At 29.0% G+C, this 26,609-nt stretch overlaps 1 protein-coding gene across 1 annotated transcript in view; it reads left to right on the top strand.

Moving 5' to 3' along the window:
- Pde6 (phosphodiesterase 6) overlaps nt 1–26,609 on the top strand; it is a 215,056-nt gene that overhangs the window by 94,586 nt on the left and 93,861 nt on the right. The window contains exon 4 of the mRNA XM_075354878.1: nt 10,097–10,215. Within this exon, the coding sequence (XP_075210993.1) occupies nt 10,097–10,215 (119 nt within the window). The remainder of the gene's footprint in view (nt 1–10,096; nt 10,216–26,609) is intronic.

Genomic DNA, 26,609 nt, shown 5'->3' with positions numbered 1-26,609 from the left:
GCGAATTAAAAAAAGTTTTTCATTTATAACAATTCTATCTTTTTATTTTAAAAAATGCGAACAATACAACAGATAATATATGTTTTAGGTATATTTTATTTTTTATTTTTTTATTTTTAACTGTCTTCTTCACTCTTTGTCTGGCACCCTTAATAAAAGAATTAAGGGTGCGAATGCTCAACTGTCAGGAAGAATTAAGAGTGATCAATTCATTCAGGCGATAAAAGTTATTTTATTCCTAGAGTGAACCGAGGAATTATTTTTTTACAGAATTATGGGCCCAAGAAAAAAATTTACTTGCACAGTTTCAATTTAGAGACACTTTCCTCAATATTTTTTTGAGAAGGCATTAATTAAAAAAACCTTTAGTAATTATGCCTTTTAAAACATTTACTCTTTTTGCAAAAAACAGCGCGTAGAAATAATTCTACCATGCCTAATTGTAATTTAGAATACAAAATTTGAAAGATATTATTTTAATCTTTCATTTCATTTTTATAATAATTTTTCATCAAGTCTTAAAAATATGAACTTTTTAAAGGTATGAGATCTTATACTACTTCATAAGGACTTTAAAAAATATCAGTCCCTTGTAAAAAGTTGGATGTTTTTTTTCATTCTGTAAGTTTGATATTTAATTACTTTTGCATACAAAAATCATTTTTTGATATTTATTTTACACTATTTTTATAATTTTGATTTCGGTTCCACGAAAAACCAAGGAATTTTAAAATCACTTTGATGTAGTTCAAAATGGATAAGCCAACGATTTAAAACTTGATCAAAGATTAAACTGTATCCTAGAAGCTTTATTTTATTTCATGAAGATCTAATAAAAAAATTATAAATTATATGAATTTATCCCCTAGAACTAAATCGGTAAAAAGTAATAAAAACGAAATTGTCAGAAATAACACTTACTTGTTACGTGTCAACTACGAAGCACGCTGTCTAACCTTGAACATAGATTAATTTCGGTCTGAAAAGTGTTACCCGTATAGCCTTTTTTTTTATTTCCAATGTTTTTTTTGTGAAATTAGTCTCCGCCGTACTTTCATTGATGTTCAATAATATTGAATTTATGCATAAATTATTTTCTCTCATTTTACAAAAAAAATTAAAAAAATGAAGGACCTCATTTTAATAAAAACATTATGGTAATAGAATATTATGGTCAACTAGTACATTACAGCAATTAGTTTCGTTCATAATATTAGTTTTCAATGTTTGCTGGGTTCTATAAGAGCTCGGAGATTTGTTAAGATGTTTTTTACCCTCAATTGGGCCATTTAAATTTAAGCAAAACTTGTTGATCTTTGAATAATGTCTTCCTTTATTTTCTTTCTGATATCAAAGAAGTTTGTTGATGACAACAAACTTCATCAAAAATAGACTCTGTTCATTACACAAACATTTACGTTACTGAAAACAAAGAATTACTTTTATTTTTTAATGATTTAGTTCTGTAGCTTCTGAATATCCGCAATCAAAAAGAGTAGCAGGAGTTTCATTTGCTTTCACCAACTTTCCTTTCCTACTAACACAGGATCTTTTATCAGAATCCTTATCGTTTTCCTTTTACATCCATTAAATTTTGAATGCTAATTTAACTTTGCAGAACTGTGTTAGTACCTTATTATCACTCGGGGAGATAAATAAATTTGTTTCGTACAACTGAGTGAATTTTCTAGTATAGAATCATTCATGTTTAACAGAATAAAATTAAAACAGTGACATATGTTAACCAAAAAATAATAGATGTATTTATAGAAACAAACAAAGAAAGCGACTAGAAATTGGATTAAATCAATATACAACACTAAAATAACGAAAATTTTTTTTTACACGCCCTTTTTCCACAGAAACTAGAGGTGATCTGATTACATTTACATGCATCGTTCAGTAAATAAGAAGTATAGCATGGTGAGTAGTATTTACAGAAAAAATCTGATGTGGATATCATACGACTTCCTTATACGCCTATTAAATTACATATTCACTTCTTTGTTTAAATGAAAAGTACATAAAATTCTATTTCATTAATAATTTCTGATAACTTCTATTTCTTCATATTTTTTTTATACTTATTATTGAATCATTACTTATCGTAAAACGCTTTTGCAATCAGAGGTTATAAATTATTAAAATCAATATATTTAAATTAAAAAAAAAAGAGATGAAGTCGGATTTGAACCGATGCGCCTGCCCCCTGTAAAATCCAAACATTTCATTAATTAAAATTTTATTTGGCTGTAATTCTGAAACTGATGAATATAAGTACCATTTATGGTATATTGTTGAAAAGTCCTCAGTGAAAGCTTATTACTACAGTTAAGAAAAAGTCCAAAATCCAAACTTTTTGGATTTTTTGGCTTTCTTGGACACTTTTGGTCCAGTCGATTGCAATCAAAAGGGGAGGTGCGTAACTAGATGTACGCGTGACGTACGAACAGACGTCACGCTGAAACTAGTCAAAATGAATTCAGGGATGGTCTAAATGGATATTTCTGTTGAAATCTGAAAATCGAAATTTTTCGCTATCACAATACTTCCTTTACTTCGTATAAGAAGGTAAAAAGACATAAATGAAGAAAATTTATAAGACAAAATTTGTTGCAGACAGTTAATTCGGTCATACGTATCAGTCAGTTATTACTTTTACTTTGGTGATTGTAACTTTCTGCATAAGGTTCAGTATAACTTTTCCTAATTATATTCAGTTTCTTTATTATTTTTTTATTAACCTAGTAATAAAAATGTTCATATGCTTTTTTTTAATTTTGCGGGCTGAAGTAAAATATTCCTAAGTCGTATCAAGTTTCAATTTTTATTAAGAAAGATTTTGTAATTTTTCCGTTTTTATTTACATTATTTATGCAAATAAATTTTCTGGGGGGGGGGTTTGCGAGTTAAATTTTGTTAAAATATAAAATTGCACGTGTCGGTTACAATAAAGCCCCCCAATCGATCGGCAGAAATCTCCAACACATTACAGCCAGATTATTTCAGAAAAGATTAATTTAAAAAAACTAATGCTTTCAACATATTAAATGTAGAAAATTTTACGTGGAAAAAGAGAAAAAATTGAAAAAAAAACCGGTAGATAAAACTAATAATTTTGATAAAAACCTCATCCGAAGAAAGATTTCTTATATTTTTAACGACCTTCTTAAGTTCGATAAAATCCATATGTGGGAGTAGGGATTAAAAAATTTTTAAGACAATCTTTTTTTATTTTTTCCTCACCGCAAAGTTTGCCTAATGTATCTAAAAAAGAAAACAGTTTTACTTAGAGGGAGGGGGGGATTATTTTGTGAAGATTTTATTATTTAAAATGAATAAGGCGAAATTGAAACTGAAATAGTTTCACACAGTCATAAATATAATAGTAAAAAAGATTTTACTATTACCCCTAAAATATTTAACTGGAACGATTTATAACGACATATAAGAAACGATTCTGGAAGTTTTTGTATCTTAGGTCGAATCAATGGTTTGTATGTCAAGAAGAATTTAATTCTGTGACGTAGATGCGATTGCTCATCAAAATCTTAGACAAAGTCGAAAGTATTTTATTATCAACAGATATGTTCATTATTATTCAACATACCACAGCGTTAAGACAAAAAGTTTTCATTTTCGTCTATCGGTAATAAATAAATTATAAGGTAATCAAAAGTAAAGCCGTTAATGTTTTAAAAAAGTATATAAGAAATTAAATTCATAAATCGTGTAATGAAATGTTTGAAAGTGCAGTGAGTGTTAAATGGACCGACCAGTGAAAAAACTGAATACTTCTTTAGCCCTCCCATTATCATTGTCGACCTAAAACCTATCGAGGTTTATTTGGGCACAGGTTAAAGGGGTTTTTCCTCTCGAAACAAGATATTAGGCTGAACATATGTTTACATGTTATATCTAAATTTATAATTAATAAAGAAGTACCCGAACTACTTCATACTTGATAAAAAAAGAGTATTCAACATAAAGCTAAAAAAGAATAGAGTATAGTGCAGATAAGAATGCGATAGTATTTTTGTATGTAAATCTATAGGCATCAATTATTTTGGAAAAGTTATTGAATCAAATGAAACTGTATGACAGATGATAATCGGGAATTAATTTTATAGGAATTGAAGAGCTCCGTTAAGATACGAAAGAAAGAAATCCTGATATATTTTATAAAGTAAAAAATTAATTAATTAATTTCAATTTAAACTAAAATTAAAATGTAAGCGAAATAGAGGGTGATGATGATGGTTTGTTTTTACCGAGTCACTCAAGATAGAATATTATTTTTTTCTAAATAATCACTATGAACTAATAATAAAATGAAGTAATGATTATTACGAACTGTTTTCTTTTAATAATAAAATATTTGCATTGCATAAAACTTACCTTTCTTTTAATCCTCATTAAACTTCTTGATATCGTAAAATTATCCTAAGTTAATTACAAAAATATTTATTTTTATAAGATAAGCTTGTTTAACGGGATGTGGCGCTCTAGATATTTTACTGAAATCAAGGATTTAACACGCCAAAAACTGAGCAGGAAATTTATTTAGATTACTTCCAAAATAAGCAAAATGGGCTTTATAAAAGGATATTTCATTATTTAGACGACATTTATTTCTCATGAATTGGTAATAATATTACTATACTTTGTGCGCATTTATCAAATTACGATAAGTAAAGTACAAACAGTAAAATCATGAAACGTTATAAGATAATAACGGGTTACTAATAAAATGTCAGTAGTCGAAGTGTACGAATCATACGTTCATCATATTCGTTTATTTATTCAGCAGGTACGTAATGAATGAGATATTTTATTCTGATATGAGGACAGCACGTGGAAGGTTGTATTTCTAATGAAACTTTTTAAAAATGTTTTAAATATCTGCAGGCGATGCATACTCAATCCAGATCTTTTCTATACTCTGCAAACATAAAATTTGTTTTAAATTTATTTCTTTTATAAAAATATTGTTGTTTTTGTAGTAAATTACCCTGCAATAGAATTTTGCCTACAAGTTATTTTATATATATATATATATATATATATATACTATCACTCTGCATATATATATTATATACACACAGAGTGATTCACGAAGAAAGTAAAAAATTTTCTGGAGGTGTTCTACTGGTTAAAATAAAGAACGAAGTTCGTATAAACATAAATGGAAACGCTTCTTTAGCGAGTTTCGGCTGACGAAATATTTCGACCTTATTACTACGCCTTCGGTAAAATTAAACCAGACGATAATGCTCGGGATACAAAAAAAGGAATAAATTTAGGGGTTTTATGTGCAATTTGATCTGTAGGTCCTAGAACTATGATTTTAGAGATTTTTGAGAAATGTGGATAAAAGACAAAAAAGATTGGGATCGAAAAACATACTTTTCTACGACAAAAAGTAACTTTGATAAATATGTAATAAACTCATAAAAGTTTTAAACAAAACTTGTAGACAATTAATCCTGATTAAACGGTACGAATAAAATTCATGATCTAAATACAAACGTAAGAATTTTGAGGTTAATTAAAAACAAAAACTATCGAAATGTTACAAATTTTAACTAGGTATTAAATGAAACAAAATTTTCAATATTACAGAACAAAAGAATTAAATATTTTAGAAAAACAACAAATACAAACAATAAAACCAACTTAAACAATTAAACTGCTGAAAATGTCCTCCGTCACATTACTATCCGACGAAAAATATTTTTAATGACTACGAATTTTAACAGGGTTGTTGAAATTATATTATATTGTAGGGTACTAAGAATTGTAATAAAAAACTCTTCTCTTGATTACACTTTTTTTTTGTAACTTTTGTTGATTTAAAATTGTCCCACAGGTAGTAAAACAGATCTGTTAAGTCAGGCCAGTTGATAAGTCAGTCGACCTATCAACTAACCTGTGATTGGAGAGGCTAATTGATTAGTCCGCCGCCACGTCCAATCCACTTGATTGAAAAAGACATATTTAAGTGTTGTCTAACTACTAGAGAAAAGTGTGGAGTTGTCTCACCGTGTCGCCAGCCCGTCTTTCACCAGCTGACATTCGCTAACGAAGCGTTTCTGAACCTTTGTTTATATGAACTTTCTTCTTTATTTTCATCGGTATAACATGTTCTGAAAGTTTTTTATATTCTTCATGAATCATTCTATGTATATTTCATACGTAGTTTCTACCATTTAGAGTAGTTAATTATTAATTTATTATTATTATTATTATTTCTTTTTGTCTCGGAGATTCACATCCGGAATTTCAGTATGCGGGACCAATGGGGCATACCTCATTCAATGTTGTGCTGCATTTAACAGAGTATATACAATTCTGCATGTCTCCAGAATTATCGGTTTTTGGGCTTTTGGAATTATGATTTTAGGATCCAGGCCAACCTTTTCTATGTATTTCTTTAAATTTTTATTAATTAATCCATTTGCAGTTATTACAATGGGAATAACTTCTATTGAATTCAGTCTGTAAATTTCTTTAGATTCTATTGCACCAGGGTTATACTTGGTTATTTTATCTGTTTCAGCCTTATTAATATTGTGATCTGATGGATGAGCGACATCAATGAGAAGTCCAGTTTTTTCTCTAATGTTGTATAGTACAATTTCTGGCCTATTTGCAGCAAAAGATTTGTCAGTATGTACGAGGAGATCATAATACGGTCTACAATTCTCATTTTCCAATGTAGGTCTGGCCGTATATTCATAATAAAGACAATGCTCCCTGTCATCTACAAGTCCTAATTTTAATGCCAATGCCTGATGAATAATGTTTAATGTAAGATTGTGGCGATGCAGATATTCTGTGTTAGCCAAGTTGGAGCATCCAGTTGTCAAATGATCAATTATTTCTGATGATTGATGGCATACTCTGCACTCATCACTGATGTCGTAATTTTCTATGAACCTTTTTTAATTGTTTGTCGCAATGACCTGGTCCTGGATGGGATGGATTAACCCTTCAGTTTCTCCAAATAGAGACCCATCCCTTGGCCAAAGCGTAGATGCGTCCTTATCGGCATTTTCGAGAGAATGGGGAAAATCTATCGTGGAGTGCCTGAGATTTCCATGCTAGGATCCTATCACTGGTTGTAATGATATTGGGGTAGAAATTGTCATCATTCAGTTTTAGAGGGGAGTTGCCCGTGTCAGATGTAACTGTTGCTTTTTGCAATAATGATGTTTCAGACCTGGATAAATGTCCTGGATGTTATCTATGTTTTTAATGGTATTATTATTATTATTATTATTATTATTATTATTATTATTATTATTATTATTATTATTATTATTATTTATTATTATTATTATTATTATTATTATTATTATTATTATTATTATTATTATTATTATTATTATTATTATTATTATTATCTCTTTCGCGTAACTGCGATATAATCTGCACTGACGTGCTGTGCCAAGTCAATACAAATACTATTATGAATCTATATTAAAGAAAGATCTTACAATGTTGCATGTTTTGAATTGATTTCTGATGACTGATTTCTGGAAGTCTCTCTATATGTTTCTGTTAACTCCTAACTGAACTGGATGTGGTACGAATATGTGAAGTGTGATATCCGTAACTGACATAATGAGTGGAAAGATGGTAACTTTTTCTTGTTTCCAGAGCCTTTTTATTTCTATCGTTAGTTTTCGTTCCGCAAAGTTTGCATGATTTGTGTAAAAAACTATCTGAGGTACGTGTTGATCTTCTAAATCTCTAAAACTTTGATTAGCCAGGTACGGGATGCTGAATCAAAGGCTTTTTTGTGGCATACGTAATAGGTGTGAAGGCCTCTGTTTTCTATTTCAGTTATCTACGATCGTTGACGCTATCTACGATCGGCTGTTCTTTGCATCCTTAGCTTCGCTTCCTGCGACCTTTCTTCTGTTCTGTGAGAATGTTGTTCTCTGTTAGATATTAGATTTTCTGCTTGCAGATTTTTACAGTGATGATCTTGTACAGGGTTGGGAGGCAGGTGATCGGTCGCTAGTTTAAAGAGTTCTTTGTGTTTGAGCTTTTGGGTTTGGTGTATACCATGCCTTGGGTGGGGAATTGTGGGAATGTGTGAGGTTTAAGTATAATTTTTTGATTTTTTGTGTGAATGCTTCATTTATTGAGGAGAATTGCTCACACCAGAAGTTTTGGATGTTATCTAAGCTGGGACATTTGATGGGTTTCTCGAGTCAGCCGCCTCGCACAAATTTAACCCAGGCTGAGGAGTCAGGTACTGCCTGACCCACGACACCGACATCCTGGGGCTCGCACGCAGCAGTAAGGGCTTCGATACCCTTATCCATGGGACAATCCCTGCCAAGGGCCGAAGCAACTGACTCACACTGGACGGTGAAAATCTTTGGCAGAACAAGCCCCAGCAGCCCACCCTCAACGAGCCTTCACAACCGAGAAGAGGGATGGACACTTCACATCCACACTCTGCCCAGCGTCGGCAAACAAATCATGGTCATGCTTCCCACTCCCGCCACAAACAGTGAAACCGAGAAGTACAACCGCAACCAGCTCGGACAGCTCGGAACCGCCAGTCTCGTACTCCACAGAGAGCTCCTGAGCAAGACCATTTAAGCCGTTAGCCGTTATAAGTGCAGGTACCGAAGTACGATGTCGCTGCCCGCCCGGAAGTGTGCGTAGATGTTGTAGCACGAATGTGTGGTTGGATTTATACGGGACATTATTATTTTTATTATTATTATTATTATTATTATTATTATTATTATTATTATTATTATTATTATTATTATTATTATTATTATTATTATTATTATTATTATTATTATTATTATTATTATTATTATTATTATTATTATTATTATTATTATTATTATTATTATTATTAATTAAACTCTAGAATAATAATTAAATAATTCTTTATTTTTTAAGTAATGTAATAAAAAATATTAAATTACAATAATTTCCTCTAACTCTACACCTAGGAAGAATCAGTAAACAATATTTAAGTGTGCTGGATAGAAAGTACGGTTAATGCTAGCTTTCAACAGGAGGTTGATAGTGCGAGGGCTGGCAGGGAGGACCAGTTTTCGGATTAACAACGCGAAACTATCCCTAGCCACTATTTTAAACTAACTTCTGATTAATAACATATCCCTACCTGACGACGCATGGATCTAACAAGTTATAGTTGAAGTTATTTGAGCAAGGCACACATTGCTTACAGGCCCCGAATCAAGAATCTATCATCTAAAGACTTCCGGAATATCGCACAAAAAATAGCAATTAGTATTCAAAAAACTTTGAATGTTATATAGAAAACTATAATCACTATTTTTTTAACGAAATGTTTAAATGAAATATTAGTAATTATGGGGAGAAATTGATAATTCTATGGGCTAACCTTCCGTATTTAATCATCATCTTTTGCTTAATTTGCCGTAAAGTTTTCCTGTTGTTTGTTTTGTTTGGCGTAGATAATTTCTGTATATCTTTAAACAACATATATAACTTCGTTACCAGACACGTAATCTGCATTAACATAATAAAGCATAGATCTATAGGTAAGATTTTTTAGTAGATTTTTGTTATTCAAGTAAACATTCTAAATAAAATTTATTCAATGCGTAACATTGTAAAGAATTGAAAGCCCTATATCATTTATTTGAAATTTTTTTCCGATTTGCGGCTTTGGTAGAATGTTTGTATCAATGAGCGTGATAATGTGATATTTTTCAAATGGTAGAACGGGATAATACTTCAAAGGGCGAGAAAGGGCGTAGAAAGTCGCTCGAAAAAGATTTTGTGGGGAAATTAACGAAGTTTTCTAAAGAAAAATTTTGGATTACCTAGGTAGGATTTATAGTTCTTGAGTTATTCAAGAAAAACCCACTTTTTGATCCTTCAACCCTTAATATAAAACCTACTCTTTCTTGAACTCAGGACTCTGAGTTTCCTGGATTACATCCCAGAAAAATCATTTTTTCAAAATTTCCTTGTTCTTTTAAATACTTCCTTATTGAAAGTATATTTTTACTTAAGAATTATTTCACAAAATAATGATTAATAATGCAGAATAATATATTTCTTCCAGAGTTAGATGAAGCATTACAAAAAGCAAAAGCAGAAGAGATTCGTATTCCGTTTGGCGTAGGTGTTGCTGGAACCGTAGCCCAGACCCGCCGCGTCATCAATATAAAGGATGCATACGAGGTAAAGTACCTTAACTATAATTAAATACTAAATCCAATAGTAAGAAAGTAAATACGATTAAAACCACGTTATTAAATAATATTAATCCAAGCGTTGAAGCAAATGTAAGCAGATGTGATAGATAAATTATGAGTACTGGCCTGTAATTCCTTACACACAATTTTTTTTTATAAAATTGAGGAAAAGTAAGAATAAATGAAATTATATATATCAATAATTTTTTTTTTTTGTGTCGGGATAATGAAATTAAAAATGAATAATTCAAATAGACAACATTAAATTACAAAGATTACTTTTATTGACAGTCTATTTTAAAATCTATACTTTTTTGAAAATAAGTAAAAAAGATATTACCAGCCAATTCTTACGTTATTATTTTCATGTAGTTTCTGAAAAGTTTTAAAATTCAGGCACAAAAATAATTCATAAAATAAAGATAGATGTTATCTTCGCTAAAGTAAATCTAGCAATGCAATATATAAGCACACTTTTTTTCTATATTTTGTCATAGGTTTAAGTAAAAAGCAATGGAGCTCACATATTGGGGTGTATTCTTTTAATATAGGAAAGTAGAATGAAAAAATATGAAAAGATTGTAGGTAACGTATCGTAAAACATAAAGTAATAATAGTATGAAGAGTAATACAATTATAATAATTTGTCGACGCAGTAAATATAACAAATTATTCAGACATAAGCGTGTTAACATTCATGAAAATGAAAGATAGAGAATATAATTTCAAGTCCAGTATTTCCTACATTTTCTTGATTACTTATGTATATTTTTAATTTGATAATACACACTTATGGCCTTTAAGTTCTCATAAATAAAGTTTTTAAACTTATTTGATACTGTTCTGTATCCGTTCGACTAGAAAATTCATGCTTGTGATATCTAACATAAAACTATAGATTATTGTACCAGTACTATCAGAAAAAATTTTTCTCATAAAAGATATTTTATTTTGAAAATTTTCTCCGTAAAATTAACTTATTTTAAGTTCATTCCAATATATGTGACTAGCGACACATGTCAGGTTGTCTATAACAGTTACTGTCATGGCACTAAACTACAAATATATAGTTCAGAATTATAAAATAAAGTCATTATTTTGGAAGTGTAAATAAATATTACCTCTTAAGTACAGGCTGTACTTGAGCATTTATACAGAACAATTCAATTCATTCCATTCACCAAACAAAAAACAAGACGAAATAAATACAAAAAGTACCTTATAACGTTTAAATAGAATAGACGGTATCGGAAATAAAAGCGTCTTTCCAGTAGCAATTGAACTTGATTGTCAACCGAATTGAAAAATCTTTGCATATCTTATTCACTTATAAGCATTCCTAAGATAAAATAGTTGTTAACATCACCACCAAAATGATCAATGATCAGCACTTGAGTGCCCCTAGTAATAATTTAAATAAATAATTAAATTTCATTATTTTCACGCTTGATCCCAATAATCATGCATTACTATTAGGTATAACATATATCGGGTGTAACAACTATCGATAAATAATACATTTATTAATTAAGCTAATACAGTAGCCGGATAAAAGGATGATTTCTCCCAAACTTAATGTATAAACCAATTGTGTGTCTAAAATGTCATTACAACATTCCATGGAAGTTTTTTAAATATTCTACAAACAAAAAATACATAAATAGAGGCACTTTTAAAAATAATTCGAACTCCTGATAAATTTACAGAATTTTCTTTCCATATTTAACCTTACATAGAAGTATTAAACTTGTAAACTACATTTATTCTTCAACGCCATTTTCATGTTTTTCATTTACTAAGCCTCTTTTTATGTATTTTAAACGGCTTTCTATCTTACTTCCCGATATAATATTAACTTAAATTTTAACATATAGGAGAGGTGTTATATTACAATTTCCGAAAGGGTTTTTTGTTTTTTTACTGATCACCATCTGCAGTTTACTGAAGAGCCGCTCACCGAGTTGGAAGAGGACCTATAATTGGAACAGAGTGTGGGTGAACTGACAAAGCCAAATTTCACAAATTTTTGCAACAGAAAAATAAATTATCAGTCGTAAAATAATTAATAATTCATTGTAAAATAATAAAGAGTGAAAATAATGATTTATTTATGATAAAGTCACATATATATTTCATTTTTACAAATGTAACAATTTTTTAATAAAAAAAAAAATTAATTATGAAATTAGTGACAAAACGTAATTAAAAAAAATTATATATTTGCATGATAAGGGAACACGATTTTTTTTAATTTTAAATAGCCAGTTAATAATTTAACTATTTTAGTTAATTTATTTAAGTGATATCACCCTCTTCACCGATTAATTAAAAAAAAGCTCGATTATCATCAATCACTAAAATTTATTCGAACTATTTTTTTTTTTTTTTTAAATAGTTCCATTTAATTAAAAAGTGTTAAATTGCTTATTCTGAAAAAAATATCAATATATAACTTTACCATCTGTATAACGTTTTCTAATACTAAGTAAAATCCACGTAAATTTTCGTAAGCCATCATGATAATTTTCTTGGAAAATATTGCTTCATATTAATTCAACGTAACTTTTCGAAAAAAGTAAGGTTTCTAACAACTTCAAGTTACTTGATTTTTTCCGTATGATAACATTTTAAGTAGCTGAAAGGAAAACAGATAAATTAAAAAGGATTTTGTTTTCCAATCTTGAAAGGAATTACGTTCTCTGGGAAAGAAAATAATTCGACCACTTAACACTTAAGAACTGGAAACGTATTAGATCATATTAATTTCTTTGAGAATTTTCTAGATATATTCTTTCACAAACATGAAAAAAAAACTTACACTCTACTATAATAATACTTAGTATACATTTTATGCTACGTAAACTAGTTTAAGTTTTAACTGTAAGATTTTTAATTAAATTTTATGATCCTATAAGTAACATAATCAACTAAAACAGAATGTAGTAAAAATTGTGTATATTCTAATTTCTTTATAAGATATGAAATTCTGCACAAACGTTATGTTGTTTTAACAACTAAACTGATGGACACAAAAAACTAAAAAAAGCTAAAAAATTTTTAAAGTTTCTCCACGTGTGATACAGTTATTATTTTTTTTTTTTGAGTACATTACAGATCTGTAAATACAATTTTTCTATCACCCTTAGTTTTAAATAAATGACGCTTAAAAAAAAATTAATATCCAGATTTCAGTGGAGGAAATGTATTTTCAAAGACATATTACATCCATAGCTGTATCAAGTAAGAAATTGATTACCAATATCGTGGTAATTGTCGGATTTTTGTTTGCCGAGAAAATTTTTGCAAATATCTTTAAATGAAGCCCAAGCTGCACTTTCTACATTATTTAACATTGAGTTAAATACATCATCTTTGACCATTTCTATTATTTGAGAACTAACAAATAATCCTTCTTTAATTTTTCCTTTACATTCAGAAATTTTTGCCTGATGTACAAAAATCCGGGACTATCCTTCTTCATTACTTTTACAAGATTTTTCATTAGTCCTAGCTTGATATGGAGAGGGGGTAAAAACTTTTTTTGGGTTCAACTAAGGGCTCATGAATAATATTTTTCCCATTTGAAATTAAGTTATCTTGTTTCTTTCAGTCTTTGGTAACATAATGTTTATCCCTAGCTCGGCTGTCCCATTCGCAAGGAAAACACATGTACTTAGTATAGCCTAACTGCATGCGTAACAAAATAGCTGTAACTTTCAAATCACCTCATATGTTCCACCTATGTTTTTCATAATTTTTTTTTTCAGAAACATCTTTCATCATGTTTCTTTCGAATTAATACAATAAGTGATTGGTATCGAAGGATATTTGTTACCGTTTTGTAGTAGAACAACTTTTAAACTATACTTGGACGAATCTACGAAAAGGCGCCAGTCCTCAGATTTATGAATTTGTTAATAAGTGCAACATAAGCTCATCAATATTTGTGCAATAAACTAAATTATTTTCATCAATAAAGTACTGAGAAAGTTCTTTTTTGTAGGCTTCGAAGACTCGAAATTTTTGTATTTTTTGAAGTAAATTCCAACCTTGCAGTCTTGATCCTAACAGTTCTACTTGATTTTTTTGTTAAATTTAAATCCTTAACCAAGTCATTTAATTCACCTTGTGATATAAGATGTGGCTAACTGGAAGATAGTTCAAAATTAAAATCATTGTTTTCTTCTTCAGTACTGCCTGATTCTTCATCGCTACTTTCGAAACGTACATTCAGAGGCGGTTCAGGAAATGGAATAATTTCACTGTGAGATTCAGGCCTGATTGCAGATTGCAATGAAGGATATTTTACAGCATGTTTAGATTTTTTAGAAATTCCAGACACACTTATTAAACAAAAGTAACAATTAGTTTCATGATCCTTTGGTTCACGCCAAACCATATTTACACCAAATGACAAAGTCTTCCATGTATCTTTCAGCCATCCTCTTAAATATACAGAACAGTTAGTGCATACTATATGAGGAGTCCACGTCTTATCCCGATCACCAATTTTACACTGAAAGTACAAATGATATGCTTTTTTAATTAATGGTGTAATGTTTTTTATTTGATTTTACGGTAAACTTTCCACATACATAACAAAAGGCATCCACAGCATTTACACAATTTCGAGGCATTGTGACACTGCACTGTTAACTAACTTAAGATAGCAATAAGACTGAACAAAATTAATTCATTCCTAAATCCAATGTTTAATACAAACAACACAGCTGTGTTTTCAGCTACATGTTTTGACCTGCACAGGCATGATTAATTTTGTCCATGAAAGCTCACTCTTAAGTATTAGATATTATGTCATAATATTTGACTATGACATGATTTAATTCTTTGTCTAGTATTGTTTATTTATAGCTTATAAATTACGTTAAAAAAGTTAAACAATAAAAATTAGCTAACAAAATACAATACAGGAGCTTAAAATGCTAACTATACGTTGAAAAATGAAAAAAATACTTTTCAAAATTTAAACATTTCTCTAAAACTAATCTTTGACTCTTGTTACAAAATATAAAAATAGATTTCTTATAATATATATAAATATATTTATTTTTTTCAGCCAATCCGCCAAGTACAGAATCAAAGAAACAAACTTACCATTTTTTTTATTTTATTTCCTTTACATTAGAGCGCCTTTGGGCATAAACCCAACCCCAGTAATGTTTTCTGTATTACTTTCATTTACATTTACACATATAACTACTATTCTACATTTTTACACTTTAATTATTTTTTATAACTTTAGTTACTAAGTAAAATATAAGAAATTTTTAATATTTTCAGAACACACATTTATTCAATCAAAAATGTTCTAACGATCTGAAACGTGAAAATAATTTTTTTAATTTTCTATTAAGTTTTTCTAGTTAATAATAATGAAACTATTTTTTAGCCCAACCGTTATATATCTACTCTACTTCCAAAACCGAAAGAATTTTGACTCGTTATTTTTTCTGTATAAAGAAAATATTTTTTATGCATCAATAAGATGTAAATATTTAGTGGAGTTATAAAAATCCACGTTTTTACTTCCTTGTACAAAGTAAAGGAAAAATTTCGATTTTCAGATTTCAACGGAAATATCCATTTTGACCATCCCTCAATCCATTTTGACTAGTTTCGGCGTGACGTCTGTACGTATGTATGTGCGTATGTATCTCGCATAACTCAAAAACGTTTAGCCGTAAAATGTTTAAATTTTGTATTTAGGACTGTTGTAACATCTAGTTGTGCACTTCCTCTTTTGTTTGCAATCGATTGGACCAAAAGTGACCAAAAAATCCCAAAATCCAAAACAATTTGGATTTTGAACTTTTTCTTAACTGCAGTAATAAGCTCACATTGAGAGATTTTCGACAATATATCATAAGCTGTACTTATTTTCATTGGTTCCAGAGTTATAGCCAAATAAAATTTTATATACTAAAATGTTTGTTACAAGGGGAAGGCACATCGGTTCGAATCCGACTTATCTTCATTTTTCTTAACTTTTTTTTAATTTCAATATAATGTTTAATTAATAATTATTAACGCCTGATTGTAAAAAGATTTTTACAATAAATAATAATTCAATAATATCAATTAACCCGACATTGTTAGCTAGGCAAAATTAACATAAAATTTTCCAGTTTGAAAATTAAAAGATAATAATCAACATGTTACAAATTATAAGAAAAATTGTTTTTACACTACCAGTAATTAATTTGTTTCCTAGAACTAAAAAATAAAATCTACTTTACAGTTTTTTGAAAAATGTATCTCATGCAACTAAAATAGTTCAATTATTATAAAAAGAGTAATATTTTTGTTAATCATCGCTTTCGGTGTCTGGTCCTTTCTTTTTATTGCATTTTGTGCAGATTGTAACTGTATCCTCCCTACAAATAGCAGAATGACATTTTACACACCTACCTTTTATTTTACTTTTTCTATTTTTTTTTTATTTGAGCAGTAACAGCATTTCTGCCGATCTTCTTCGATCACTGCCTATATCAGGTACTTCTTCCTCCTCCAGAAAATTAGCTTGTCTTCGTACTTGCATTTTTAGAATTGGATCCAGGTTTTTTATTGAAGCTCATGTTAGAAAAGGTTTCGTTACTTCTTTGGATAAAATTTTTATGAATTTTCATCTTGAAATTAGTTTTTTGTGTATTACTTTCTAAAATTATTTTACTATTTAATGTAACAACGTTAAGAAGACCCATTGTCACAACGGTAAGTGGCCATCTGCAACTTATGCGTATAACAGAATACCTACTAACCATTTCATCCTCGACATCTACAGCTCCTTTTGTAACATTGTAAAACATGATCATCTATAGCTTTAAATCTTTATTTTGAGGATCTATATCATCATCGTAATGCATGGGGGATAATAAAAGCTCATTTTTGTTCTTTTTTGGCACATACAACACCAGAAGACAATCATTTTCGCCACACAAAAACGGTCTCTGTTTTATTACCAGCAGTGATGGAGGAATTTCTCGTTTTTTTTCTCAGCATGCCTACAGTTGTAATTTAAAATTTTTTTAAAAAATCTTTTGATAAACTTACAGATTTAAACCAATTATCCGTAGTTAAATTGCGTCCAGAGTTCACAATAGGTTCAATAAGGCGCTTTACCACACTACTTGCGCTATTGTCTTTTCTGTACTGACCCTCCGGCTGTGTCCCAAGGTATATTTCCATATTCATTGTATAAAATTTTATATAATCAACTATTAAAAAAATTTTGATTCAATACATATTTGGCCTTGAGGGAATGTACTCCCTAAAATTAAATTTTCCTCGGAATCCTACAAGTATTTTATCAATTGTACAATACTCTCCAGAAGTAAAATATTCGTAACAACGTCTTAAAAATTCATCAATTATATGATGGATAGGTGCTAATTTGTCTATTTTATTTTTTTATCTCTACCGGTAATGTCGTCAAAACACAGAGCTTGTAATAAGATGTAAAATTTATTTTTTGACATAGCAGTTCTGAAATAATCTGGAGCGGTTCCATCGTCGGCCCAAATATCTTGAAGACGCACATGGGAAGATTTTATTATGCCTGTTAAATATAAAAGTCCCAATAAAGATCTTATTTCATTTATATTAGTGTCTAAAATTGATGTTTCACGTCCGTAATTGAGCCGCATTTTTGCTAAATAATTATTTGTGTAGGTTATTATTTCATGCAAAATATCATTTGCATCGTTTGCTATTCTTTACACTCCAGGTAAATGCGTAATCAGATTATGTGATCGAGTATGCACATTTTTTTTGTAGACAATTCAAGTACCTAGCACATATTTAACTTGAGTGACTATATCTTCATGATCAGAACATGCTGATACTTCTGAGTCTGTATTGTGATCGCTTTTTCCAGGTGATCAATATCGCTTTCACTGTCATCGTTCAAATTATACTCTACATCAGATTCATGTAACCACACAGCAATTTTTTCTACGCTTGTGGACGTCATAGTTACAATAAGATTGCAAATAATATAAAGGAAAAAATAACTTACGATAATTTACTTTCGCACAAAGGGGTAAATTTTATAAATAGAATACTAACGCAAAATAAAATTAGTATCTACACTAATAAAATAAAATATAAAGTTACGGTATGTTTCACTAACAAAAATATATATGTAAAATAATATATAATAATCTATATATAAACTTGCGTAAAAACGTAAGAAAATATTGTAACGCATAAATCTACCCATGAAAAAACTGACTTTTTCCATAACACAATTACTAGCTACTGAGCGCTGCGGCACCGATACGACACTGAACGAGAAAATTCTGAATGCATCAACAAAAAATACGATAAGGTAAGAAATAATGATGAATAATATCTCTGAACGTTTAGTAAAAAAAGGTACATAGTTAGTCGTATTTCTAAGAACTGTAAGAAAAAATTATAACAAAAAAAGCATCTAGATCGAGCACAACGCTCTCTAGCCAGCAACGGCGGATTAAAAAAAATATGCAAAAATATCGCAAGTTGTTAATGAAATAAAATTTTATGTACTTTTCATTTTTTTTAAATGTGCATATGTAATTTCATAGGAGGATAAGGAAGTCATGCGGTGTCCATATCAGATTTTTATTTCTTTGCATAAATTTTGGTAATTTAATTCGGTTTCTTTCTAAAGGTAGTAGCGATTCACAAAATATTTAATAATTAATACGGTTTCTACAATAAACATAAAATATAATTAATTTTTATAATTAATAAAATGTATGGGATAAACTGCTGAAAAGATAAAACGGTGTAAGATTGAGAAGTCCTAATGTGCCAGTATTAACCGTTAAAATAATATTATTAAATTCACATTTACTACTAAATGAAATTCACAGAAAAAAGTCTTAGGTGGGATTTCGCGCTAAATGGGATGTTTGACAATACCCTTTAGATGCTGTTTACTTTCAATTCAAAATGCCGTATAAGAAATGAAATTCACAAAACAGTGGCATTAACTTGGTTTTTTCATTAAGGGAACTCCAACCATCCCTCACTCTTATTTAAAATTTTAAAAAAGAACGTAGCTCTTTTATGTTGACATAAACTTATAAAACGAAAGTCTTAATGCTAATGCCGTTCGGCACTTTAAATGATGCTGAATTAACAAATTTTTAAACAAACCGCTTTTAAAGATCTGTTGAAATTTAATTGATTTTTCTGTATGTTTCAAAGCCACCAGCTTATTATCTTAACGGTCTGATTTATTAAATCACCAAACTAAAGTAGTATATGTTTTTGAGTAAGTTAGTTATTCAAATAGCTTAAAGGTATTAAACGTTCATACGATATCGTGTATATGAATTTATCATACTCAAAAGTGAAAAGTTTACCGATCTTAAATCAATATAAATCTGCAGTATGTGATAAAATGTCAAATAATGTGTTCGTTCCATAATTACCTTCAAACAATTAGATGTTAATGGAATTCTGCATGATTCTACTTTGAATCGCCCAAAGACGAAATTACTTGAAATATCAATGATTAATGGCGTAAAAGAAATTTGTTATAAAAATATTCCTTACATATTACATCTGCATTTTATTACTACACAATTATAATCATTACATAATAACTATATATTTATCTACTAATTAATGGAAGAAGACTGGATATTTAAAAAAAATTTCCAGAATTGCCAATAGTTCCGATACAATATATCCAATAGTTAGTTACTAAGTAATCTATAGAAAAAAATAAATTTACGTGTAAAATGCATTGATAAAGTAAAGCAGCCTTCAGAATGTTCGGTAAAAAGAACACCCCTTCTGCAATGTGTTAAGATAAATGCATTTATTTTATTAAAATAGAGTAAAATATATACTTTATTTATATTTAAAAAGAAAGAAGTCCGAAGGTTTCAACTTCCATCTATAACATTTTTAGCAGCAAAACAAAAAATTGTTTATTTCACCTATAATTTATTTAACTTGCGAATATTTTATTTTTTCAGATTTGTTAAATAGAAAGAGCTAGACAATATCTAATCTGATATGAAAATCAAATTTTTGATAAATCATTAAAGCTGCACTCTCTTAATGAGTAATATTAATTAAATTAATAGTTCAGATTCTCTTTTCTGTGTGTCTACCTTGCAGTATATTAAGTACCATTATTTGAATTTTTTTAGAAAATTATAAAATAAAACTATACCGCAAAATTAATATAATATTTTCAACATATATTTTATAATAAAATATCAAAGTAATTCTCATTAAATTTTATTCATGAATTAGAGAGGTAGAAATAGAGTTTTAAAACAGAAACAGGTTTGCAAAAAATTAGTTACATCGTTTTTTTAATTTTCTCATCGATAATAAATTAAAAAATTTATTAAAATAAAATGAGTTACCGACTATTAAGATTCTGTTAAAATTCAAAATTATACAATCTGTTTACATTTTAATCATGAATAGTTTTAATGCAAGGTAGCTACAAGTTAAAAAGTGAATTATTAATAACAATACTAATAATTAATAATATTATATTAATTAATATAATATATTAATATTAATATCCTTAAAATATAGAAATTTCAGAATTGTGTGGATCTTAAAACAGCTTTACTTGAGTAAGATGTTCAGTTTTTTGTATGTGTATTAGTAGTACATAAAAAAGTATTAAATATTGCTATTTAGATAAGAATAAGATTAATTTAGAATCAAAATAACACCAAGAAATTTAAATGATACCAGGTATCAGAATTGTGTGAAGAAGTAATATGCTTGAACCTCTGCTATAATGTCAATTTGAAAAGACTCTCAGGACGGGTACTACGGTAGAAGTGAATAGAGTTTTAATACAGTTAGCGAATATCTTTAAATTCCTTTCCGATGGGATTTAATCAAATAAAAAGCAAAATAATGAGCACATCCGTCATTATCAGAATATTAATTTATAATATTAGTCTACATTATTTTTATTTATATAAGATATATAAATAACTTTAAACTGTTTGAATACTAACAGAATAAAAAGCGAAAATATTGATCTACCGTAAAACAAATTTATTTATACTTTATGTATACGGTCATTGATTATATTGTGTACTATACATTAAGTTGTATACAAATATGGCTCGTATGTAATATTGACTATCAAATCCCAAACTTAAGTTCCTAAAAATCAAAGTAACAAAGATGACGTACCAAGTAGTTTAGCAAATTTGTGTTGTAAGGTTCAACAAAAGAATCCTACTGCACTAAGTGAAATAAATTTTCCACAAGCACATATAAAACTACTATATATAAGCTGATAATATAAGGAAGAAGTAATAAAGGAACTTATAGAATCTGAATACAAATCCGAGCTCAGAGTCACGGAAAGAAGAGTAGAAAAAAGGAAATTAAGGAAGAGAGTGGAATATATGTAACATACAAATTGAAAAATAAGAATGTAGGAGGAATGTTGAAACTACGAGAATAAAACAGAATACAAGAACTGGAACAAACAAAAAATGTTAAAAACACGCTAACTGTGATTTTTGATAAAAAAAAGAAACATTATTCCGGTGTATGAATATTCTGATTATGAAAATAAAATTCAGCATTCATACCTTGCAGTACATGACAGATGCCTGAAAACACTAGGCAAAATTTCTTGGTACCTTAGAATTATTTTAAAGCAATCGGTTTAAAGGTGTTATCTCTATATGATGAGCCCAAATTTTTCTATAAAAACCGTTTACATAAAGTCCAGAAACGATAGGAATCTTACACGAAAGCTTCTTCTCTAAAACAATATATTACTACTAATACACAAATTTATTACATTAAAGTATCGTCTGCCTTTCATCCAGAAAAATTCTGGATTCGAATCTCCATTAGGCATGATATTTTTCATAGGCTAAAAAATTATCTTACATGAATAACTGCAAATGGGTGATTAGCAGTTGAAGCGCGTTTGTGCCATCAGTTAGAATAACCATATCATCACCAAACATTACGCATATTATTTTTCTCCCTTCTTCTTCTCTTTCTTCTAATAGATTCCTTATATACCAATTTCTATTTAAAGTTAACATAGGGAATTGTATGAAAAATCACTTCAGTCGCCTAAGAAACACATGAAACGATACAATTTTCCACTAAATTTCTGATATCTCAAGAAACGTTTACCAGATTTTGAAAAATGATATAACAAAATAAAACAGTCCACTTTTCAAATTTTAATCGCTGAAATCATACAGCTACGAGTATCACAGATAGCAGCAGTTTAGCTAGTGACTAAATATATTATTACTTGAAAAATTAAACTGTAAAGTATCACACACTCTCTCAGTTTAAGCTTTACAGTTGACAAAACAGTAGAGTTAGCTGGTAAAACTTTCCCTAAAGACTTCCCTATAGTTCAATAAGTACAGTAGTAAAAAATCAATCGATTAAGTAATTTCCAAAAATTTAAGTATCCACAAAAAAAAATGACAGTTAACATTATCATTTATCCACAAACACTAAATTTTTTGAAACATTTGGCAATTGATTCATTTCTCAATTTAAATAATAATCTTAACTAAACAATATATCGAGTTCACATACACCACTATTAGTGGAAAGTATAGATTGCCTTATACTCCTATTTGTGAATCTATATTCTTAAGTTCGAGTTTTAGTAACTTTCTTCATAATAAAGACAAAACCTCACTGTTAAAAAGAAATTTCATGGTTAACAGAAAAGCGGCTGAATAGTAAAATAAAAAGCACAATCGTTTTTGAAACATATTATTAAGCTTCAAACTTACGATGTGATGAAAGTCGTCTAATTAGAGTACCAAATAAAATTATACAAGGTCGTGCTGAAATAATAATAATAATAATAAATTGAGCTTTTATTGAATGAAATTTAACATAATATATATTTACTACCATGCAAAATCTTGCTTATATATCAGTAAAAAAAACTCAGAAATGGATTTATCAGTAAACGTTTGCCAAGTTAGGAATAGTCATCCAGTAGAATAAATTAACTCATTCCTTTCAGATATAGCAGAAGAATTATTATTTTCCGCGGCGCTGTTTCCGAGTTGATGCTAAGATAGCTTCGGACAACATTCAGCAAAATTATTTGCTGACTATCACCATCTGCAATCCTAAGTGATTCAGATTAATTACGATAGTCACTGATTTGGGTTACCAAATCATCTGATTGGGTTAGTGTTTTTTAACTTTGTGATATTGAGGCTGTCTGAATAAAGAATGTTTTAATTTTCATCAATGTATTTACTAATTAGCTCTGTTAACATGAAAATACAGACTGTTTTAAAAGACATCCAGTCCAAAAAAAAATACAATCCGTAAATAAACGTGAATATTAAAAAATTTATTTAACAGGCCTTTTTTAAAAGAGAGGTAACATGATTAGAGTTATATGTATAATATTATTCAAAACCTCCAAAACAAATTTGATAATATGAGGTCAAGTGAAGGGGATACCATTATCATTTTCAAAATAATGTCTTTAAAAAAGCTTTCAGCTACCATATATTCTGAGAAACATCTTGTTGTAGGTAGCAATGACAACTATACGTTCCAAATAAGCAATAAATTTATTTACATGTTGATAAACATTTTTTACTTATAGGATTGTTCATAAAATATCCTTCCAATAATATTCCACAAAATGGTACAAAAAAACACGTTTTTTTTCACTTTGTAAAGGTAATTCAGGAAATTAACGTATATTAGATTTCTTTAAATTCGATTAGCCAGTGTTTAAGCAGTCGTTTTGAGAATGACTTTCCAGAAGACTGCAGCAGTAGTTTTTAATGTAATCAACGGTTTAATCGACCGTTTACAGCGAGGGACGGTCAAAACAAACATACCTTATTTTTATCCCCACCGGTATCCACATTGCTCTTTAATCACATTATCCCCACCATTTTTACTAAAGCAATCTATCAGACGTTTCATACTCAATTTATTCGACATAGGAATGTCAGGAAACATATTCAAAAATAATCTTTAAGAATCCTCTGCATATAACAATTTTTTTGCCGATAATTGCTAATCTAAAATTAGCTTAACGAAAAGATGAGATGGATAAAATAATAGATTACAAAATAAAGTTTTACAGCGTTAACAATCAGTTAAATAAGTAAATCCTTTATAGGTTCCGAAAGGTACAATAAAAACATAAAAAAAAGGCAACAAAACAAAATATGAAAGGTCAGCCAAAGCCGACCTCAGTGGGTGAATAGGTATTTCGTGCGGAGGTCCCGGGTTCGAATCCCGGTCAGGCATGGCATCTTTTCATACGCTTTCAATTTCCGACGGGCTAATGACAGCTCTTTCATAACAAAAAAGAGTTAAATTAAATTATTACTTTATTTTATAAAGAACAAAATAAAAAAATACAAGATTGAATTATTTCTTCAAACAATTACATACGATAATATTATCGTTCATCATTATATTATTTAAGGACCGGTATCTTTTCCAGGCTGAAATATTTATTAAATGAATAAAATAATTTTTTTTAAATATAACATAAAGGCACTGTGCTGCCTATGACAAAAGTAAATGAAATAATACTCATGCTTATTATTTACAATAAAAATTAACACCCAACATATGCCAACAAACCTTCTAAATATTTGAAACCAATCTGCAAACTCAAGATCAAGGATCACCAAACCGCAATACTATCAATGCCTACTTTTGATCCCTGATAAAATTCAATTTCTTACTAATCAAATCAAAACTTATGTTCGAGTACGTATTTGATGGATATGTATAACTTTAGAATAATGGACTGAATTCCATTTGGAATAAACTTTCTCTGTTTAGGATTGAAAAGCATAAAGGTCTAATAGATCAAATCCAGAATTCTGGAGATGATGAAGAATTGGATTCTGGAAACCGTTATTTTGCAATCACCATTTTGAGGTAGTCCACAAAATATGATTCACTTTTATTAGCTATGAAACATAACTTAAAATGGAAAGTAATTATGGAAAATTTAATAACAAATTTGTCGAACAATGAGTTCATTTACTTGTAAGAATCTTTCAACTAAAACTGAAAGAATTAGTAGTCGATATAACCATAAAAGCAAGTTTTTGGACTTTCCAGTAGCCAAAATCCATGTAATCAAATTTGAAAAAAGAATCAGCAAAAAAAAAGAGCCAGACATGCACATATCCCTTTAACTTTGAAAGAAGAAGAAGATAAATTAAAATTAATAGAAAACATAACCAATTTGTATCAGGAGAACTTCCAAACACAGAGTGACTTCCAGCTTTTCATGGAACTGTAACAAAACACATTATTCAAGGTCATGTGGTTATAGCAATTACATTAAGTCTGTATGAAAGAAGATAAATAAACCAAGCGGTTTCCCAAGCCTTTTTCGAAATGAAACGACTAATGAAGGTGGATATCCTACATGCTTTAAGAGCAATGGTAAAACTTCAACAATACGAGGTAAAATTAATCTAAACTGAAAAAAAATTATTTAAAAATCAATATTTTTATTTCTTTAGAGCCAAATAATTATACTCAGAATACAATTAAAAAAGGTACCAAAGGGGGATTTTTTTCGTTTCAAATATTTAATCCTACAGTCTCACTAACCAGAATGACATCAATCGATCTATGTCGGTTGGCGTAGATCAAGATAAAACTATTGAAGTATATCAATTAAACTGTATTGTGTTACAGTTATAATTTTTTTCATTTTTTTAATTCCTTATCACCGAATCAAATAACTTGGCAAAAATTTGAAAAAACAAAATAGACTTTTTAGCACTAGAATGATATACCAACCATATTGTTTTTAGTACTAGACTGATATTAGATGTAATTATTACAAAAAAAAAAAAAAATAGTATATTAAAAGTTCATATATTTTAATATTTTCTAATTAAACAAGTAACTAATATGAAAGTGTTAAAATTTGTCTAAGATTGGTGTTCAAGTATTACCAATATTTTTGAGACATTAAAAAAGGTAAAATGCACTTTTAAAGATTAATCAGTATTCTAAATTTTGTAATACTGTATTGGAAAATCAAATAGGGTATATTAAACAATGTAATGCTGTACTATTGTAATACAGTAATAAGTGGGTAGCTATCGGTGTGTGAACAATCAGGATTGGTCTGGAGACAAAGATTAATGAACACATGGATTACAGAGGCTTACAAGTTATAGTGTGTGTTGAATCGTTGTATCAATCATGCGCCATAATTACATTCATGATTGCATAGTTAATTAATTAATAATATTTTATTCTGTAATTATTCTGCCTCTCAGTGGGCTGTAAGATCAATTATAGTTTGACAGTTATTAATTAGTAATATATCACAATTCATTTTACCTTATCAACACTTACATAGTAACTTTT

Source organism: Lycorma delicatula, chromosome 1 (assembly GCF_047948215.1).
Source record: "Lycorma delicatula isolate Av1 chromosome 1, ASM4794821v1, whole genome shotgun sequence".
In the NCBI taxonomy this organism is placed as follows: Eukaryota; Metazoa; Arthropoda; class Insecta; order Hemiptera; family Fulgoridae; genus Lycorma; species Lycorma delicatula.
Note: the sequence above shows the minus strand (reverse complement) of the source record. Positions and strands in the feature narration are given on the sequence as shown.